At 37.9% G+C, this 21,889-nt stretch overlaps 1 protein-coding gene across 1 annotated transcript in view; it reads left to right on the forward strand.

Moving 5' to 3' along the window:
- Positions 1-21,889, forward strand: part of ALS2CR11 (amyotrophic lateral sclerosis 2 chromosome region candidate 11) — a 136,688-nt gene that overhangs the window by 27,517 nt on the left and 87,282 nt on the right. Inside the window, exons 5-9 of the mRNA XM_018038504.1 lie at positions 2,506-2,628; positions 11,134-11,178; positions 12,088-12,156; positions 14,034-14,113; positions 21,608-21,754. Coding sequence (XP_017893993.1) covers positions 2,506-2,628; positions 11,134-11,178; positions 12,088-12,156; positions 14,034-14,113; positions 21,608-21,754 — 464 coding nt within the window. The remainder of the gene's footprint in view (positions 1-2,505; positions 2,629-11,133; positions 11,179-12,087; positions 12,157-14,033; positions 14,114-21,607; positions 21,755-21,889) is intronic.

Here is a 21,889-nt window from a genome sequence, read left to right on the forward strand (position 1 = left end):
TTTTGCACAGATTAGCTTATTTAGTCTTTATAACAACCCTTTGCTATACTCTTATATATATAGTCTTATTATCATCTTTGTTTTGCAGATGAAGAAATAGGTTCTGTAAGGTTTAAAGAAATTTCTTAAGGTTATAGAACTAGTAATTGGTGGAGCTGAGAATGCAGTCAGTCTGGCTTCAACTGGCTTCATTAAACTGTCTCTCACAACAGCGCTTGCTCTGCTGAGTTTACTTCTGTTTACAGTTAAGCTTTCTAGACTCCAAATGTATCTCAGAGCTATCTTTAAAATGAGAGATACTATTTCATTTAGCTGCAGGATTCCTTGATTAGTCCAATTGTTTCCTGATAGTTTTATTACATCTGTTGAATTTTAGTGAAATCTTAAAACATTTTCTCTATGTCATATATATGTATATATGTGTGTGTGTGTATACATATGTGTGTATATATATATATATTTCAAACTTCATTTTGCTTAAGTGTTGAGTATTGAAAATATTTCTTTAAATGTGTTTAAAAAAGCATTATTTTCCTAGCTGGAATCCATACTATTTCTTTTACTTTGCAAATAATTTCCCTATGCTTTATTGCCAAATTTTCAGGAATTTTGTAGATATGTGTTCATTTAAATAAAACTTGCAAGTAATACTGGAAAAATATAAATTAAGAGTGCTTATTTTCATTAGATAATCAAAATATTTTTCCTATGTTTAATAGGAGATATTAGTTTGATCATAATAAGAGGAGAGTTTTAGTGGAACTCTAATGGAAAGTTTTGGAATTATCTAGTAATATTAACATAGAAAATTGGACAAGCAAAAAAAGAAATGTGAACGAAAAGCAAGACATTAATTCCAGGGAAATTAAAAAAATTTTACAGGACTAGAAACATAATCATTGTAAGTGTATTATTAAATCCTAAAAATAGTTACATGTACATATTATAAATACTAAGTGTTAGTTTAACAAAAAAGTATGAAATATATTGGAGGACTAATGGGAAAAGAAATGTGAAAACTGTGGGACGAGGCTCCTGACAGCTGATATTTTTCTTCCACAATAAGCAGTCAATAGATTGTATCTATATGACATCAGTGTTCATAGTAGCATTATTTATAGTGCCAAGATATGGACACAACCTAAGTGTCCATCAAAAGATAAATGGAAAAAGAAGATATAATACATATATATATACACAACAGAATACTACTCAGCCATAAAAAAAAAAAAATGAAATTTTACCACTTGCAGCAACATGGATGGACTTGGAGGGCATTATGCCCAGTGAAATATGTCAGAAGGATAGACAAATACTGTATGATATCACTTATATGTGGCATCTAAAATATACAACAGATTAGTGAATATAAGAAAAAAGAAGATTTACAGATACAGAAAAGACAAAAATAATGGTTACCTGTGGGGAGATGGAAGGAGGAGGAGCAAAACAGGGACAGAGAATTAAGAGGTACCAACTATTAGGTATAAAGTAAGCTACATGGATATATTGTACACATGGAGAAGATAGCAGATATTTTATAGAACTACAAATGGAGTACAACCCTTAAAAATTATGAATCACTATCTTGTACATTGTATATTGTACTTTATATATTACACATCTGAGACTTCCTGGTGGTCCACTGGTTAAAAATACACCTGCCAGTGCAGGATCAACCATGGGTTTGATCCCTGGTCTGAGAAGATCCTACATGCTCACGTAGCAACTGAACCCATGTGCCGCAAACGTTGGAGCCCACACACCTAGAGCCCATGCTCTGCAGGAGAAGCCACTGCAGCAAGAAGCCCTCACACTACAACTAGAGAGTAACCCATGCTCTCCTCAACTAGAGAATGCGCTTGTGCAGCAGTGAAGACCCAGCCAAAGTAAATAAACAAATATGCCCTGCTGTTTGCAGCAACATGGATGGATTTTGAGGGCATCATGCTAAGTAAAATAAGTCAGGGAAAGACAAACGCTGTGTGATCATTTATATGTGCAATCCAAAAAATGAGGAAATTCCATGATGGTCCAGTGGTTAGAATCCTGTACTTTCACTGCCCAGGGTGTGGATTCAATCTCTGATCAGGGGACTAAGATCTTACAAGCCATGTAGCACAGCCAGAAGAAAAAAAGGGAAATGAACTCATAGAGAACTGATTGGTGGTTGCTAGAGGTGGGGTTTGGGGGTGAGCAACATGAATGAAGGTAATCAAAAAGTGCAAACTTCCAGTTATAAGATGAGTAAGTCCTTGGGATCTAATGAGTAGGATGGTGACTGTCATTAACAACACGTATGATCAGTCACTCAGTCGTGTCCGACTCTTTGCAACCCCATGGGTCTGTAAGTCGTCAGTCTCCTCTGTCCGTGGGACTTGAAATGGGTGTTTCAAAAAATGGATGCTTCAAAAATTATATTTTATGGGTGTTTTTATTCAGAAATTATGTCTGAAATTCAGACTGAAAATTTATTTTTTCTTTTCATATGTATTTTGTGTTAAGGTTCCCAGACGTCAAGATGATGAGAAGAATAATATTCGCTTAGAACTAATGCAACATGACAGTACAAAAAAGTATCTTCTCTTGTTAGGGAGTGTTCAGGTACATCTTTATGAAGTAATTCAGGTATGTATCAAATCATTTTTTCACCTTGGTATCACATTGTCCAGTTGGTGTTTGTTTTCAAGATTTATCTGTACTTAATGGACTTCTTTTGCTTATTATCTGTCTGATATGCTTAGTAAATTCCCTCTGGCTCAAAAAAAAAAAAAGGTTAGTTTGTAACAGCATAATGTTTTTTTAATTTTATTTCCTGGAGGGCAATAAGTAAGTGAAAGGTGTTCAGTTGTGTCCGACTCTTTGTGACCCCATGGACTGTAGCCTGCCAGTCTCTTATGTCCTTGGGGATTCTCCAGGCAAAAATACTGGAATGGGTAGCCATTTCTTTCTCCAGGGGATCTTCCCCACCCAGGGCTCACACCTGGGTCTCAGGCATTGCAGGCAAATTCTTTACCATCTGAGCCACCAGAGAAGCCCTGAAGGGTAATGATACAACCTAAAAGACTAAGCATGCTTTTTGTTTGTTTTATTTTGTTTTCTGAAATGTTTCAAAACAAGACTCAGACCACAAACTCTCTTGTCAGTTCCAGTTTCAGTTCAGTTCTTTTTTCCCTAATTTATTTATTTTTTATTGAAGGATAATTACTTTACAGAATTTGTTTGTTTTCTGTCAAACCTCAACATGAATCAGCCATAGGTATACATACAGCCTCTTCCTTTTGAAGCTCCCTCCCATCTCCCTGCCCATCCCATCCCTCTAGGTTGATACAGAGCCCCTGTTTGAGTTTCCTGAGCCATACAGCAAATTCCTGTGGCTGTCTGTTTTACATATGGTAATGTAAGTTTCCATGTTACTCTTTTCATACATCTCACCCTCTCCTCCCCTTCCCGTAAGTCTATTCTCTATGTCTGTTTCTCCATTGCTCTTCTGTAAGTAAATTCTTCAGTCCCATTTTTCTAGATTCCATGTATATGCGTTAGAATACAACACTTATTTTTCTCTTTCTGACTTACTTCACTCTATATAATAGGTTCTAGGTTCATCCACCTCATTAGGAACTGATTCCTTTTTAATATTCCATTATGTATATGTACCACAACTTCTTTATCCATTCATCTGTCGATGGACATCTAGGTTGCTTCCATGTTCTAGCCATTGTAAATAGTGCTGCAGTGAACAGTGGGATACATGTGTCTTTTTCAGTTTTGGTTTCCTCAGGGTATATGCATAGGAGTGAGATTGCTGGGTCATATGGTTGTTTTATTCCTAGTTTTTTTTTTTTTTTAAGGAATCTCCATACCATCTTCCATAGTGGCTGTATAAATTTATATTCCCACCAACAGTGCAAGAGTGTTCCCTTTTCTCCACACCTTCTCCGGCATTTATGGTTTGTAGACTTTATGGTGATGGCCATTCTGACCAGTGTGAGGTGATATCTCACTGTAGTTTTCATTTGCATTTCTCTAATAATGAACAATGTTGAGCATCTTTTCATGTGTTTGTTAGCCATCTGTATGTCTTTGGAAAATGTCTGCTTAGATCTTTTTCCCACTTTTTGGTTGGGTTGTTTGTTTTTCTGGTATTGAGTTGTATGAGCTGTTTATATATTTTGGAAATTAATCTTTTGTCAGTTGTTTCATTTGCTATTATTTTCTCCCATTCTGAGGGTTGTTTTTTCAGCTTGCTTATAGTTTCCTTTGCTGTGTAAAAGCTTTTAAATTTAATTAGGTCCCACTTATTTACTTTTGTTTTTATTTCCATTACTCTAGGAGATGGGTCATAGAGGATCTTGCTTTGATTTATGTCATCGAGTGTTCTGCCTATGTTTTCCTCTAAGAGTTTTATAGTTTCTAGTCTTACATTTAGATCTTTAATCCATTTTGAGTTTATCTTTGTACATGGTGTTAGGAAGTGTTCTAATTTCATTCTTTTACATGTAGCAGTCCAGTTTTCCCAGCACCACTTATTGAAGAGGCTGTCTTTGCCCCATTATATATTCTTGCCTCCTTTGTCAAAAATAAGGTACCCATAGGTGCATGGGCTTATTTCTGGGCTTTCTATCTTGTTCCATTGGTCTATATTTCTGTTTTTGTGCCAGTACCATACTGTCTTGATGACTGTAGCTTTGTAGTATAATCCGAAGTCAGGAACGTTGATTCCTCCAGCTCTGTTCTTCCTCAAGACTGCTTTTGCTATTCGGGGTCTTTTGTATTTCCCTATGAATTGTGAAATTTTCTGTTCTAGTTCTGTGAAAAATGTCATCGATAATTTGATAGGGATTGCATGGAATCTGTAGATTGCATATGGTAGTATAGTCATTTTAACAATATTGATTCTTCCTACCCAGGAACGTGGAGTTCTCTCCATCTGTTTATGTCATCTTTGATTTCTTTCTTCAGTGTCTTATAACTCTCTGTGTACAGTTCGTTTCCTCAAGTAAGTTTATTCCTAGATATTTAATTCTTTTTGTTACAGTGGTGAATGGGATTGATTACTTAATTTCTCTTTCTGATTTTTCATTGTTAGTATATAAAAATGAAAGTGATTTCTGTGTATTGATTTTGTATCTTGCAACTTTGCTAAATCCAGTGATTAGCTCTAGTAATTTTCTGATAGTATCTTTAGGGTTTTCTATGTACAATATCATGTCGTCTGCAAACAGTGACAGATTTACTTCTTCTTTTCTGATCTGGATTCCTTTTATTTCTTTTTCTTCTCTGATTTCTGTAGCTAGGACTTCTGGAACTAAGTTGAGTAATAGTGGTGAAAGTGGACACCCCTGTCTTGTTCCTGATCTTAAGGTGAATGCTTTCAGTTTTTCACCATTGAGAATAATATTTGCTGTAGGCTTATCATATATGGCCTTTACTGTGTTGAGATAGATTCCTTCTGTGCCCAGTTTTTGAGGAGTTTTAATCATAAATGGGTGCTGAATTGTGTCAAAGCCTTTTTCTGCTTCTATTGAGATTATCATATGGTTTTTATCTTTCAATTTTTTAAGATGGTGTATCTGGTTGATTGATTCGTGTATATTGAAGAATCCTTGCATCCCTGGAATAAACCCAACTTGATCATGGTATATGAGCTTTTTGATGTGTTGCTGAACTCTATTTGCTAAGATTTTGTTGAGGATTTTTGCATCTATGTTCATCAGTGATACTGGCCTGTAGTTTTCTTTTTTTGTATTGTCTTTCTCTGATTTTGGTGTCAGGGTGATGGTGGACTTGTAGAATGACTTTAGAAGAGTTCCTTCCTCTGCAATTTTTTGAAAGAGTTTTAGAAGGATAGGGAAGAGCTGTTCTCTAAATGTTTGATAGAATTCTCCTGAGAAGCCATCTGGTTATGGGCTTTTGTTTTTTGCGAGTTTTTTTTTTTTAATCACAGCTTTAATTTCTGTGCTTGTAATTGGGTTATTCATAATTTCTATTTCTTCCTGGCTCACTCTTGGAAGATTGAACTTTTCTAGAATCTGTCCATTGCTTCCAGGTTATCCATTTTATTGCCATACACTTGTTCACAATAGTCAGTTGAATTCAGTCGCTCAGTCGTATCCAACTCTTTGCGAACCTGTGAACCGCAACACGCCAGGCCTCCCTGTCCATCACCAACTACGGGAGTCTACCCAAACCCATGTCCATTGAGTTGGTGATGCCATTGAGCCATCTCATCCTTTGTCGTCCCCTTCTCCCACCTTCAATCTTTCCCAGCATCAGGGTCTTTTCCAATGAGTCAGCTTTTTGCATCAGGTGGCCAAAGTATTGGAGTTTCAGCTTCAGTATCAGTCCTACCAATGAATATTCAGGACTGATTTCCTTTAGGATGGACTGGTTGGATCTCCTTGCAGGGCAAGGGACTCTCAAGAGTCTTCTCCAACACCACAGTTCAAACATCAATTCTTCGGCACTCAGCTTTCTTTATAGTTCAACTTTTACATCCATACATGACCACTGGAAAAACCATAGCTTTGACTAGACGGACCTTTGTTGACAAAGTAATGTCTCTGCTTTTCAATATGCTATCTAGGTTGATCATAACTTTCTTTCCAAGGAGTAAGCGTCTTTTAATTTCATGGCTGCAATCACCATCTGCAGTTTTTGGAGCTCAGAAAAATAAAGTCAGCCACCGTTTCCACTGTTTCCCCATCTATTTCCCATGAAGTGGTGGGACCAGATGCCATGATCTTCGTTTTCTGAATGTTGAGCTTTAAGCCAACTTTTTCACTCTCCTCTTTCACTTTCATCAAGAGGCTTTTTAGTTCCTCTTCACTTTCTGCCATAAGGGTGGTGTCATCTGCATATCTGAGGTTATTGATATTTCTTCCAGTTCAGTTCAGTTCAGTCGCTCAGTCGTGTCTGACTTTTTGCGACCCCATGAATCGCAGCACGCCAGGCCTCCCTGTCCATCACCAACTCCCGGAGTTCACTCAGACTCACATCCATCGAGTCAGTGATGCCATCCAGCCATCTCATCCTCTGTCATCCCCTTCTCTTCCTGCCCTCTATCCCTCCCAGCATCAGGGTCTTTTCCAATGAGTCAACTCTTTGCATGAGATGGCCAAAGTACTGGAGTTTCAGCTTTAGCATCATTCCTTCCAAAGAAATCCCAGGGCTGATCTCCTTCAGACTGGACTGGTTGGATCTCCTTGCAGTCCAAGGGACTCCCAAGAGTCTTCTCCAACACCACAGTTGAAAAGCATCAATTCTTCGGCACTCAGCCTTCTTCACAGTCCAACTCTCACATCCATACATGACCACTGGAAAAACCATAGCCTTGACTAGATGGACCTTAGTCAGCAAAGTAATGTCTCTGCTTTTAAATATGCTATCTAGGTTGGTCATAACTTTTCTTCCAAAGAGTAAGCATCTTTAATTTCATGGCTGCAGTCACCATCTGCAGTGATTGTGGAGCCCAGAAAAATAAAGTCTGACACTGTTTCCACTGTTTCCCCATCTATTTGCCATGAAGTGATGGGACTGGATGCCATGATCTTTGTTTTCTGAATGTTGAGCTTTAAGCCAACTTTGGCCAGCAATTCTCATGCTGTACACTGTATAGAAGTTAAATAAGCAGGGTGACAATATACAGCCTTGACGTACTCCTTTTCCTACTTGAAACCAGTCTGTTGTTCCATGTCCAGTTCTAACTGTTGCTTCCTGACATGCCTATAGGTTTCTCAAGAGACAGGTCAGGTGGTCTGGTATTCCCATCTCTTTCAGAATTTTCCACAGTTTATTGTGATCCACACAGTCAAAGCCTTTGGCATAGTCAATAAAGCAGAAATTGATGTTTTTCTGGAACTGTCTTGCTTTTTTCCATGATCCAGCGGATGTTGGCAATTTGATCTCTGGTTCCTCTAAGCCTTTTCTAAAACCTGCTTGAATATCTGGAAGTTCATGGTTCATGTATTGCTGAAGCCTGGCTTGGAGAATTTTGAGCATTACTTTACTAGTGTGAGATGAGTGCAATTGTGTGGTAGTTTGAGCATTCTTTGGCATTGCCTTTCTTTGGAATTGGAATGGAAACTAACCTTTTCCAGTCCTGTGGCCACTGCTAAGTTTTCCAAATTTGCTGGCGTATTGAGTGCAGCACCTTCACAGCATCAGCTTTCAGGATTTGAAACAGCTCAACTGGAATTCCATCACCTCCACTAGCTTTGTTCATAGTGATGCTTCCTAAGGCCTACCTGACTTCACATTCCAGGATTTCTGTCTCTAGGTAAGTGATCATTGTGAACATCTTTTTTGTACAGTTCTCCTGTGTATTCTTGCCACCTCTTCTTAATATCTTCTGCTTCTGTTAGGTCCATACCATTTCTGTCCTTTATTGAGCCCATCTTTGTATGAAATGTTCCCTTTGTATCTCTAATTTTCTTGAAGAGATCTCTAGTCTTTCCCATTTTATTGTTTTCCTCTCTTGCATTGATCACTGAGGAAGGCTTTCTTATCTCTCCTTGCTATTCTTTGGAACTCTGCATTCAGATGCTGATATCTTTCCTTTTCTCCTTTGCGTTTCACTTCCCTTCTTTTCACAGCTATTTGTAAGGCCTCCAGACAGCCATTTTGCTTTTTTGCATTTCTTTTTCTTGGGGATGGTCTTGATTCCTGTCTCCTGTGCAATGTCACGAACCTCCGCCCATAGTTCATCAGGCACTCTGTCCATCAGATCTAGTCCCTTAAATCTATTTCTCACTTCCACTGTATAGTCATAAGAGATTTGATTTAGGTCATACCTGAATGGTCTAGTGGTTTTCCCTACTTTCTTCAATTTAAGTCTGAGTTTGGCAATGAGGAGTTCATGATCTGAGCCGTAGTCAGCTCCCGGTCTTGTTTTTGTTAACTGTATAGAGCTTCTCCATATTTGGCTGCAAAGAATATAATCAATCTGATTTCGGCGTTGACCATCTGGTGATGTCCATGTGTAGAGTCTTCTCTTGTGTTGTTGGAAGAGGGTGTTTGCTATGACTAGTTCGTCTTTTGGCAGAACTCTATTACTCTTTGCCCTGCTTCATTCTGTACTCCAAAGCCAAATTTGCCTGTTACTCCAGGTGTACTTTTGCATTCCAGTCCCCTATAATGAAAAGGATATCTTTTTGGGGAGTTGGTTAGAAGGTCTTGTAGGTCTTCATAGAACTGTTCAACTTAAGCTTCTTCAGCATTACTGGTCGGGACATAGACTTGAATTACTGTGATATTGAATGGTTTGCCTTGGAAATGAACAGAGATCATGCTATCATTATTGAGATTGCATCCAAGTACTGCATTTCAGACTCTTTTGTTGATTATGATGGCTACTCCATTTCTTCTAAGGGGTTCCTGCCCACAGTAGTTGATATAATGGTCATCTGAGTTAAACTCACCCATTCCAGTCCATCTTAGTTCGCTGATTCCTAGAATGGCAATTTTCACTCTTATCGTCTCCTGTTTGACCACTTCCAATTTGCCTTGATTGGAAACATCCCAGGTTCCTATGCAGTGTTGCTCTTTACAGCATCGAACCTTGCTTCTATCACCAGTCCCATCTACAACTGGCTGTTTTTGCTTTGGCTCCATCCCTTCATTCTTTCTGGAGTTATTTCTCCACTGATCTCCAGTAGCATATTGGATACCTACCAACTTGGGGAGTTCATCTTTCAGTGTCCTATCTTTTTGCCTTTTCATATTGTTCATGGGGTTCTCAAGGCAAGAATACTGAAGTGGTTTGCCATTCCCTTCTCTAGTGGACCACATTCTGTCAGACCTCTCCACCATGACCTGCCCTTCTTGGGTGGCCCCACCGGGCATGGCTTAGTTTAATTGAGTTAAACAAGGCTGTGGTCCATGTGATCAGATTGGCTACTTGTCTGTGATTGTGGTTTCAGTCTGTCTGTCCTCTGATGCCCTCTCTCAGTGCCTACCGTCTTACTTGGTTTTCTCTTACCTTGGACGTGGGGTATCTCTTCATGGCTGCTCTAGCAAAGCACAGCCACTGCTCCTTACCTTGTTCACAATAGTCTCTTATAATCCTTTGTATTTCTGCCTTGTCTGTTGTAACCTCTCCTTTTTCATTTCTAATTTTGTTGATTTGACATTTCTCTCTTTTTTTCTTGATGAATCTGGCTATGTTAATTTTATCTTATCAAAGAACCAGCTTTTAGTTTTATTAAGCTTTACTATTGTTTGAACTCCTTATTGCCATATTCAGACTGAAATTGAAGAAAATGGAGAAAACCACTAGACCATTCAGGTATGACCTAAATCAAATCCCTTATGACTATACAGTGCAAACGAGAAATAGATATAAGGGACTAGATCTGATAGACAGAGTGTCTGATGAACTATGTATGAGTGTAACGTACTGGTTTGTCAAGTCGTTTCTGAGCCTTTAGGCGGAACCTACTTGAAGACAGAGTCTGGGGTAAATACATAGCACATTAACATAGCTTAAGACAAGCATTTCCATAAGAAAAATGCATTGGTTAGCTCAAGGTTTGAGAAAAGTTAAGTTCAGGTGGAACCAGGTATCAGTATGGCAGCATAGAATTTTACGAGAAACCTCTTTTTAAATTTGTATAGAGAAGGGGAAAAAATGTAACACTAGTTTGTTTCATCCTGCCGCTTATGAGTGAGAGAAAAAATGTCTGACACTTGCAGCCTATTTCCTCCGTTTGGAGACTCCTGGCCTTCCTGCCTGTTGTCCTCTCAATACCAAAGGTTTTCTTGGGTAAAAAGATCCCAACAGTCCCCAAGAGATGAGAGAAGCACTCAGTTCTGTCATGAGTCAGCCTATCATATAGATCCATGTTTACCCCTCAAAAGGAGTGTAGACCTGGTGGTTCCTCTAAGTAGAAGTAGTAGGAACATTTTTCTTTAAAACATAAATGTAAATATTAACATTTATTTCTGGTACAACCTGGAAGTTTTATTTTTTTCCAAACATTCATTATTTTTGTATTTTAGCTATTAGATCATAGATGCATTAAAAATCATTACCTGATTTTTTTAAATTTATGAAATGATTTAGAAATTTACAAGTGACACCGTGACTATATCAATAATTCTATATTTAATAATTTTCTTGTTTCTTTTTTCTAGAAAGGGTGCTTTACTGGAGAGCTCCAAATGTTGAATAAAAACACAGTAAGAACTTTACTGAAACTTCCAAAGCCTTGTGTGCACATTTCATGTAACTTTGCTCTGATATTGTTTTTATTTTTTCATTACACTTCCAGTCACTGTTTGAGTTAATGTAAACATATTAAAGAGAAAGTATAATATTTGCTCAAAAAACTTCATCTCTACTTTAAAAAAAAATGCTGCTATCTTACTGCTAAATGGTGAACACAAAAATTAGAAATCATTGGGTAAGAGAGTAAAATGCCTCTCGTTGCTCCTTTGACTGTATAGCCTCCGGATCCTCACTTGCTGAATTAAAGAAGAATTATTTTCCTCCTTGAGCAGTCTCTAAATTGGTGTTTACAGTTCTTACTGAATTTCTTTTTAAGTACTTAAAGATTATCTTGATTAACTGATCATCTACTCTGAGAGGCTTCTCCTCCCAAAAGCCAAATTGAGGACAAGGAACATTAAAGAAAGAATGAAGAACATTTGAGGTCATAACCTCTGATTCCTTCCTTCATTTCACATATGAGCAAGCTGAGGTTCAGAGAGATGAACTCACTTTTTCTAAATAAAAAATTTATCTTAAAATGAAAGTGGAGATGGGAAAAGTGTGAATAAATACTTAAAACATATATACATGGCTATGAATACATATGTATGTATGTATCTCAGCATAATTGTTAGCAATTTTAAATTGATATTTTTCATATCTTAATCTTATAATGTTCCCTAAGTTTTTTTTTTAATATTTCCAGAACACCATAGATTCCTACCTAGGAATTACTTCTGTAAAAAATTTTTTAATGAAGCGATTCATGCTTTGGTTTTTTCTAATTTAAAGATTTGTGAAGTAAAAATATCACTTGCTATAACTCTCCATTCAAATATCTTTCTGATCAAATAATAAAATAAATTTGGCACGTTTAGTTTATCTGCAGGGTGGAGGTGGAATTTATGTTCTCCTATGGAAACTTTGGTTATGGATTTTCACATCAGGTTAGTTTCCCTCTTTTAAAAATAATTCTATTGCAGCTCTTTAGTCATATAATCCTCCTGAGCCTCTTCCCTTTCCAGTTTGATATGTTCTTTAAAATAAATATTTTTAAAAAGAATGACATTTTTCTCTAGTCTAAAGAAAAATGAAACTTCACCATTGTTTGTTTATACATTTTTAAACAATGATAATCTATTCAGGATGTCTTTATTTTAAAACTTTCATGTGTTAGTGTCTGTGTACAAACATACTTATGTGATTGAAAACAAAATTAAATATTTAAGAAGTGAGTGTATTTTTATATCTAAAAATCATTAGAATGGAGTCATTTATGTTATTCAGATATTTTGTACTCTAATCACATAGAGTCCTTTCTCACCATGATTATTTCAGTGTCAACTCTTCTTGATTCATCAAGAAAGTAATATGCCCAACGAAGATATCTTTCTAACTTAAGCCTACCTCTTTAAATTTACTGTGTATATCCAAAGTTGCAGTGAAGATTTTTATACATTAACCTTTATCCTTTTCTTTCATTTTGTCCTTAGGCTGGATTCCTATAGTGGAAATTATTGTCACTAATGACCTTTTCAAGGAATTGGTCTAGAAAAATCTACCCAATAATCTACCAACATATATTCTCATTAAGTATTTGAAAGAACTGTTGATATCTCTGGGTATTGTCACAGCTTTGGGGCATTATAAATCCGGTCTCATTAGTACCTCTGTTTTATAGAAGAAAGAACCCCTATACTTTACATATAATCTTTAATTTTCAGCTTTTACTACTTTTTATACTCTTGGTTTTTTAAATTAGGAATTTAGAGTCAGTAGATCAGTTTGATTAAATAAGTCTACTGCTGGTTAACTCAGAAATCCCTATAAAATGCATTTTAAAATTTTACCTATGGTATATCATAATTTTTTAAATACATTTTGGATCACAAATATGTAATGATGAAAGCCGCTAGACACGAGCTTTTTTTCTTTTCTCCTTTGATTTTTCTTCTGTTCATTCTGCCTATTTTCTTGTTGTGAATTGGGCCTTATAGGGATCCTTAATTGTTTAGTCCTTTTGTTACAGTCACAGTTCATGAGCACTAACTTCTGAGGTAGGTATTGTGTGAATATAACATGTAACAATCCCAGAGATAAATCCTTTTCAAATAAACTGGGCAGGTATTGCATTTTATTTAGGTGGATTCTACTGAAAACTGGGAATGAAGGCGTTATAAGGAAAAGAGTGGGAAGTTTAATAAAAGTTCTATTTGATTTTATGTCTATGAACTTTTCAGTTACATATCCCCTGCTTACCCACCATGGTAATGTATAAAGAGTACTTGCACTGGCGAGATGAAGTTACATTCAAACCCTGGCTCTCATGCCTATTGGGTAGCCCTTGAACAAATTACTGATCGTTAGTATTACCTGTACAATAGAGATACTTATCTACCTCATAGAATTATTGAGAGGATTAAAGAATATTGAAGATGTAAAATTCTTGGCAGACACTTAGTGCTCAAAGTTAATTCTTTCTTTCTCTCTTAATTAATTTCCTCCTTATATATATATATGGGCTTCCCTTGTGGCTCAGCTGGTAAAGAATCCGCCTGCAGTGCGGGAGACCTGGGTTTGATCCCTGGATTGGGAACATCCCTTGGAGAAGGGAGAGGCTACCCACTCCAGTATTCTGGCCTGGAGAATTCCATGGACTGTATACTCAGTGCTCAATGTTAATTCTTTCTTCTTCTCTTAAGTCATTTCCTCATTTCATTATATAAATAATTATATATATCATATAAGTCCAGGAAATAGTCATATTAGGATGAACTGAAATTGTGACTAAACAGTGTTAATGTGTACTTATTACTTTCTTCAGTTAAAACCGCTTCAGAAAATTATTAAGCCATCTATGTTTATGGATATTGCACCACCTCCAGAAAGAACAGACCCTGTGACGTGAGTATTAAAGTCTTATTAACAGTCATTTAAAACATGTAATCCATTTGGTGGAACATCTTTATTGTCTTAAGACATGTCCAGAATGAGCTAGTCTCCAAGGTAAAGAAAGCAGTGAATTGTTTTGCCTCAGGTGGAAGATATTTTGAGTTTCTGGATGTAGCCCTGGAGAGAGTAGTTGAGGAGGTCTGGAGATAAGAAAAAGAAGAGAAGCGTTGCCAACTTTGTGACTAAAGGAGGGAAAGGAATGGAACCCTAATGAGGAAGTTGGCCAGTGCAATATTCCTTTTGCAGAAAGAGGTGAGGAATTTTTAAGATCAAGGTGCCTAATAGTTGCATTTTCTGTTCTGCAGTATGGTAGCATTATGCCCATTTCCACACACTCCGTTTGTTACTTCTAAATTTTCAGCAAAAAGCTTATGGTCAAAAAATGCCATTAGTAGGCCAAAAAGTAACTTGAAATATAGTATGTAAATTAGTCTTGAAATTTCAGCAGTAAAGATAGATCAAAGAAAAATGAGCACCTGAGAGAGATATTTAATGCTATGCAAGAATAAGGAATAGAAAATACTTGAAATGGGATTGAGGAAATTAGGTATAGAATAGGAAATTATAATCTGAAGAGCTGATTGTCCTATCAACACTGAGCATTATCATTAAAAATAAATTTTGTTCATTTGATATTGGTGATTTGTTGAAATGGTAAAGTTTAATGTTTTTCTTATGTTTATTGACTTATTTCGTATCCATCCATTGATTCAGTAGACACTTATTGAATGTTTACTGTACCCCAGGTTTAATGCAAAGGTAGCATGTAAAAAATATGGTAATATGAATGAGGTGGAGCCCTCCTAGAGATACACATGAGGTCTGTGGGACACAGCCAGGGAGCTTCCTATACTTTTTAGGGGAGTTAGGAGGAAAGTATGAAGAAAGGATCCGCAAAAGAAAAAGCGCTGGATGTAAGGCTTGAAACATGAGTAGTGGTGCACCAGGCTGATTTTGTAAGGGTGGTGGGAGCCATAAGAGGCTATGTTATGATGGAGAACAGTGAGTGGTGAGTTGTGGGTTACAAAGTACACAGGAATAAGGAGGGGAGCAGTAGGAGATGAGCTGGAGCAGCAGTCAGGGCAAGATGTAGCAGTCAAGAGGTCAGGCTCTAGAACCAGACCATGTGGGCTCTCCCATGTACTAGCTGTGCAACCTTGAGCAAGTTACTTCAGCTGTTTGTGCTTCATCTATTGAATGGAATAAAAATAACAACTACTCAGGTGAGTTATTGTAATATTAAATAAGTTATGTATAAAGCACTTGGAACATGGTAGCAAATAACAAAATTCTCAGTTGTTAACTACTTACTGAAGTAATAAATGTTTTATCATCACCATCATCATTGTAAGTTTATACTTCTCAAACATGAGTAAATTTTACTGTTTTGAGTCCTCCCATGTGTGGCAGGGAACAGAAAGACACTGGAAAATATGGTGCATCTTTCTGGAGTATTACTTTGCTCAAAGATTTTGAAAGGGAAAATGTTATCTTAAAATTAACATCTACATATTATATAGTAGAATTTAAACATCACATAAATTTTCAAGATAGCAAAACAGTTCCAGGAAATGATGTGGTTTGTGTCTGATTGCATTAAGCTACACTTCCAGATACCTTCACTGTCCTCTGCCCACAGGAGTTCTTTATTGGGAAAATTTGGAAATACTTCAGATGTAGAGCCGTTGAAGAATTTTAAGTGAGGGAGTCAATAGGATTGAATATAGACAGAATTAGCTTAGTATTGGAGATCAAGGACTGGAGGAAGCTATTGCAGTAGTCTACATGAGAGGTACTGACAGTCTGAATGAAGGCAATGGCTAGATGGGTATGACAGTTAATTCTGTGTGTCAGGTTGACTGGGCCATGGGGTTCCCAGATATTTGATCAAACATTATTCTGGATGTTTTTGTAAGAGAGTTTTGAATGGGATTGACATTTAAATCAGTAGACTGAGTAAAGCAGATTGCTCTCATTGGGTAGGCTGCATCCAATCAGTTGAAAGCCTGAATAGAACAAAGAAATCTGCCCTATCCTCATGTAAGAGAGAATTCCTCCTTCCGAATAATAGCCTTTGACTGAAATGTTGGCTTTTTCCTGGCTTTGGACTTGAATGGAAACATCAGATCTTCCTGGATCTGGAGTCTGAACTTCTCTCTCTCTTTCTCCACCCCCCACCTCCACCCCCCACTGCCTTCCCCCAGCTTACTTGTTTTGTTTTTCTGAATACCTCTCACTTATACAGATTTTGATACTGAGAGTGGCTTGAGAGAAACAGAAGATTAAGGATGAGTTTTCTGAATTGGTTCTGAGTTTTCTGAAGTTATCTCTCTAATCTGATTAGATTTAAAGACTCTAATGACTCCATTTCTAGTGGTAAAAAGACCCTGATACTCCTCAGCATGACCTGGCAATAGTGATGTGAAAAATATCACCATTGGATATCCTTAATCAACAATTTATAAGCAAAGATATGAGTGACTATATATTTGATACTTTCAAACATTTTTGTCAAACTAGTGAACATAATGAGTTTGCTCAAGGATTCAAATTCCCAGCTCAAGCCTTGTGTAAATGACCTGAAATCTTCCATGTGTGTTCTGAAGGAGACCCTGATCTCCTGTAGCCATAATACTAAGATTACTAAGAATCAAAGGCAGAATTTCATCTTGCAGCTGGCTGAATTACAAGGCAAATTGAGCTCCCAGCTTCAGAAGGTGTCAACTTTTAAAGTGAGAATATTGATTGGGACTAAGTGGAATCTTCAAGTTAGAATGGGAAAATAGGAGAAAATCTTGATGAAACTGGGGACACTGAGCCCATAAATTCTGATATACCTCCTTTGCCAGTGACGTCTCTATCCTTAGCAAAGTGAAGGTGGGCTTTCTGCCTCCATCTCAGAAGATTAACTCATATTGCTTGCGGAAATAGTAATCTCCTCTTCTGAGGCAGTTGCCATGCAAGATGATGTTGATTCTCCTTAAGACTCACCCTCGCAACCCCTCTTTACTTTTAGGCTTATAACTAGATGCAAGTCCCAGCAAGCTCCTAAAGGTGAGGTTCAAAGTGTGACCCATGAGGAAGTGCATTACACTCTAAAAAGAACTGCCTGAGTTTTTTCATTTATATATACAAAAATCCAGGGGATGTGTAGGGGTAAGGATATTTAAGGTATGGTATAATGGCGGCAGGACCATTAAGTTGGGTCATATAAAAAATTTACTGACACGGGCTAACTAATTAGAGATTGTATGTTTAGTTTGCAGCTTGAGGGGTTACATAGAACTCCTTACAGTGTGTTGGTTACTGAAACATGGACCAAATGATAACCCACTATGAGTGAATTGAAAAATCAGACCTAGTTTAGTTTAATGTAGAGGAAGGGATTCAGAGGTTTAGGGAGATTATAGTGTTAGAGAGGATTTGTCATTTAAGACCTACTTATTCTGAGAGGCTGCAGAAGGCACACTGATTTTTATGAAGCTGAGAAAAAATTTGTGAGGGAATCCCCACGCTTGAAGATCCCTGTGATTGCTCTTCTCTGAGTAGACCTTGCAGTGGGAACTGCAGTCACCAGAATGAAAAACCTAAATGAATTGGGAGGAATTGGATCCCAGAGTCACAAGGTAGGTGTGGGTACAGTGCTGGACAGCAGAGTCGAAGCAGCAGAGTAGTCTGTCTCATGCAGAACCACGGCACTGGATAGTCGATCATGATATTCCTGGAAACAGAATATACAGGAGTCTACTAAATTCTTGCTTGATCTGTATTAGCATTGAAGTTCTAGGTCAAGTGAACAAAAGTAACCTGAATCATAAAAGATGATACCGTGAAAATGCCACACCCAATATGCCAGCAAATTTGGAAAACTCTGCGGTGGCCCCAAGACTGGGAAAGGTCAGTTTTCATTCCAATCCCAAAGAAAGGCAATGCCAAATAATGTTCAAATTGCCACACAGTTGCCCTCATCTCACACGCTAGCAAAGTAATATTCAAAATTCTCCATGCTAGGCTTCAACAATACGTGAACCAAGAACTTCCAGATGCTCAAGCTGGATTTAGAAAAGGCAGAAGAACCAAAGATCAAATTGCCAACATCCATTGGATCATAGAAAAAGCAAGAGAATTCCAGAAAAACATCTGCTTCATTTAAAGCCTTTGACTGTGTGGATCATAACAAACTGGAAAATTATTCAAGAGATGGGACTACCACACCACCGTACCGCCCTCCTGACAACCCTGTGTGCAGGCCAAGAAGCAACAGTTAGAACCAGGCATGGAACAACAGACTGGTTCCAAATTGGGAAAAGAGTATGTCAAGGCTGTGTATTGTCACCCTGCTTATTTAACTTATATGCAAAATACATCATGTGAAATGTCGGGCTGGATGAAGCACAAGCTGGAATCAAGATTGCCAGGAGAAATATCAGTAACCTCAGAAATGCAGATGACACCACCCTTATGGCAGAAAGCAAAGAGGAACTAAAGAGCTTCTTGATGAAAGTGAAAGAGGAGAGTGAAAAAGCTGGCTTAAAACTCAACATTCGAAAAATGAAGATCATGGCATCCAGTCCCATCACTTCATGGCAAATAGATGGGGAAACAATGGAGAGAATTTATTTTCTTGGGCTCCAAAATCTCTGCAGATGGTGACTGCAGTCATGAAATTAAAAGACTCTTGCTCCTTGGAAGAAAAGCTACGACCAACCTAGACAGCATATTAAAAAGCAGAGACATCACTTTGCCCACAAATGTCCATCTAGTCAAAGCTATGGTTTTTCAGTAGTCATGTATGGATGTGAGAGTTGGACCATAAAGAAAGCTGAGTGCCGAAGAATTTATGCTTTTGAACTGTGGTATTGGGGAAGATTCTTGAGAGTCTCTTGGACTGCAAAGAGATCAAACCAGTCAATTCTAGAGGAAATCAATCCTGAATGTTCATTAGAAGGACTGATGCTGAAGCTGAAACCCCAATACTCTGGCCACCAGATGTGAAGAACTGACTCATTGGAAAAGACCCTGATACTGGGAAAGATTGAAAGCAGGAGGAGAAGGGGACAACAGAGGACAAGATTGTTGAATGGCATCACTGACTCAATGGACATGAATTTGAGCAAGCTCTGATAGATGGTGAAAGACACGGAGGCTTGGCATGTTGCAGTCCACGGGGTCGCAAAGAGTCAGACACAACTGAGCAGCTGAACAACAAAATGTCACTGTTGTCTACCACTTAGAATAGTGGCTTAGGGAGATCAGGTGGTCAAGGAAGTTTTAACTCTGATTCATCTCACAGGGGGCCCAGTTGGTCCCTAAATCCATCCTGTAGTTATTTCCTCAGTTCTAGAATGCATAAGTAGACATATTCAGCAGTTGGTGAATACCTCACTTGACCTGTGAAATGAGGGATGTTACAGTGGGAGAGACCAAATGGAAGTCACTAGAGGTTCCAATGGTAAACCAAAAGTAATACCATATTACTGGAGGGATGGCAGAGATTTGTGCCACCATAGGGATTTGAAAGATGCAGAGATGGTGGTTCCCATCACATCCCCATTCAACTCACTTATCTTGCCTGTGCTGAGACAGATGTATCTTGGAGAATGACAGTAGATGATTGTAAGCTTAACCAGGTGGTGACTCCAAATGCACGTGCTGTACCAGATGTGGTTTTATTGCTTGAGTAAATTAACACATCTTCAGTACCTGGCCTGCAACTCTTGATTTGACAAATGCTTTTTTTCTCCATATTTGCTAATAAAGACCATCCATAACAGTTTTCTTTTCACAGGCAAGACCAATAGTATACCTTCACTGTCCTACCTCAGAGATATATCTCTTCTCAACTCTATAATTTAGTAGACAAGACTCTTGATTACTTTCTCTTATATAAGGTATACACTGTCCCTTCCAATGATGACATGCTGATTTGACCTAGTGAGCAGCACTACTGTAGACCTATTGGTAAGATATTTGCATATCAGAAGATGGGAAATGTTAATCAAATTCGAGGGCTTTCTACCTCAATGTAAGTCTGATAAAATTTGAGGACTTTCTACCTCCCTGGTGGCTCAGATGCTAAAAAAATCTACCTGCGATGCAGGAGACCTGGGTTCAGTCTGTGGGTTGGAAAGATCCCCTGGAGAAGGGTGTGGCTACCCACTCCAGTAATCTTGCCTGGAGAATTCCATGGACAGAGGAGCCTGGTGGGCTACAAGTCCATGGGGTTGCAAAGAGTTGAACACCATTGAGCGACTCTGACACATTTTTACTACTAAAGCGAAATTTTAGGGATCCAGACATGTGGTTTGTTAAGATATTCCTGCTAAGGTGAAGGGTAAGTTATTGTGTCTGGGCTCTCCTACAACCAAAAAAGAGACATACCACCTATTGGGATTCTTGAGTTTTGGAGACAACATATTCCTTTGGGTATGCTGCTCTGGCCAATTTACTCAGTAACCTGGGAAAAAAGTTTGTATATATATATATATATATATATATATATATATATAATTTTTTATTCTCTCATTTCCTTATCATGTAACATAACATGTATTCACTTTATATCATAATATTTAAGTATTGTTAACCTTATGTCATAGTTATTTAAGTTTCAGGATATTAAGCAGAGAGTAAACATCACCCAAGGACTTTACGTCCTCTTATAGGGAAGGAGCTAGAGTTTTTGGCTGTATGTATGAAGGAGAGTTGTATCATGTAAGGTGAATTATGACCTTTTTATTTTCTCATTTGTAAATAAAGCATGCTGTAAGGAGATGTTTATGGGTGCCAAGTTGACAAGGGGATGAACTTGTGATGGTTAATTTTTATGTCCACTTGACTGGGCCATGACATAAAGATTTGAACCTAGAGATAAGGAGAGAAATCTGGGCTCAAATACTTTCTACATCTCCTTAGAACTTCGGATCCTTCTCTCCTTTCTCACCATTGCTATCCATAATCTTAGTAGTTGCTGCTGCTGCTAAGTCGCTTCAGTCGTATCTGACTCTGTGCGACCCCATAGACGGCAGCCCACCAGGTTCTCCCGTCCCTAGGATTCTCCAGGCAAGAATACTGAAGTGGGTTGCCATTTCCTTCTCCAGTGCATGAAAGTGAAAAGTGAAAGTGAAGTCGCTTAGTCATGTCCGACTCTTAGCGACCCCATGGACTGCAGCCTACCAGGCTCCTCCGTCCATGGGATTTTCCAGGCAAGAATACTGGAGTGGGGTGCCATTGCCTTCTCCAAAATCTTAGTAGTAGGAGTACTCAAAAGGCCACTCTATCAGTATTTCTGACTTCCTCTTTCCTAGCTCTGTTCTCCAGTGGTCCAATGTGGATATGTGAGCTTACAGTTTAAAACAGAGAATGATTCAAAAGTAGTAGCTAACATTTATTTTAGAAGAGTACTTTTGTATAATTTTGATATTTAATTTTATTACCATTTTCCAGAAATGTTATTATACCACAGCCAATAGCATATCCAGCATTCTTATCCCCAGACCTGAATGTTGCTGTTGGGGTGCCAACTACCGCATCCCAGTCCAACCAGCCAGCTGTCGTGCAACTTGAAAAACTTCAGCAACAACCCCGGGAAAGGTAAAAAACCAGACCATAACAAAACAAAATTTTCATCTTATTTATGTATTATGTATATATTAATTTTTTCCTTTGAGACATGGGCTTGCTATTGGTCCAGAAAACTTCATCATGGTGATATTTCATATGCCCAGA

This window comes from Capra hircus, chromosome 2 (genome assembly GCF_001704415.2).
Source record: "Capra hircus breed San Clemente chromosome 2, ASM170441v1, whole genome shotgun sequence".
In the NCBI taxonomy this organism is placed as follows: Eukaryota; Metazoa; Chordata; class Mammalia; order Artiodactyla; family Bovidae; genus Capra; species Capra hircus.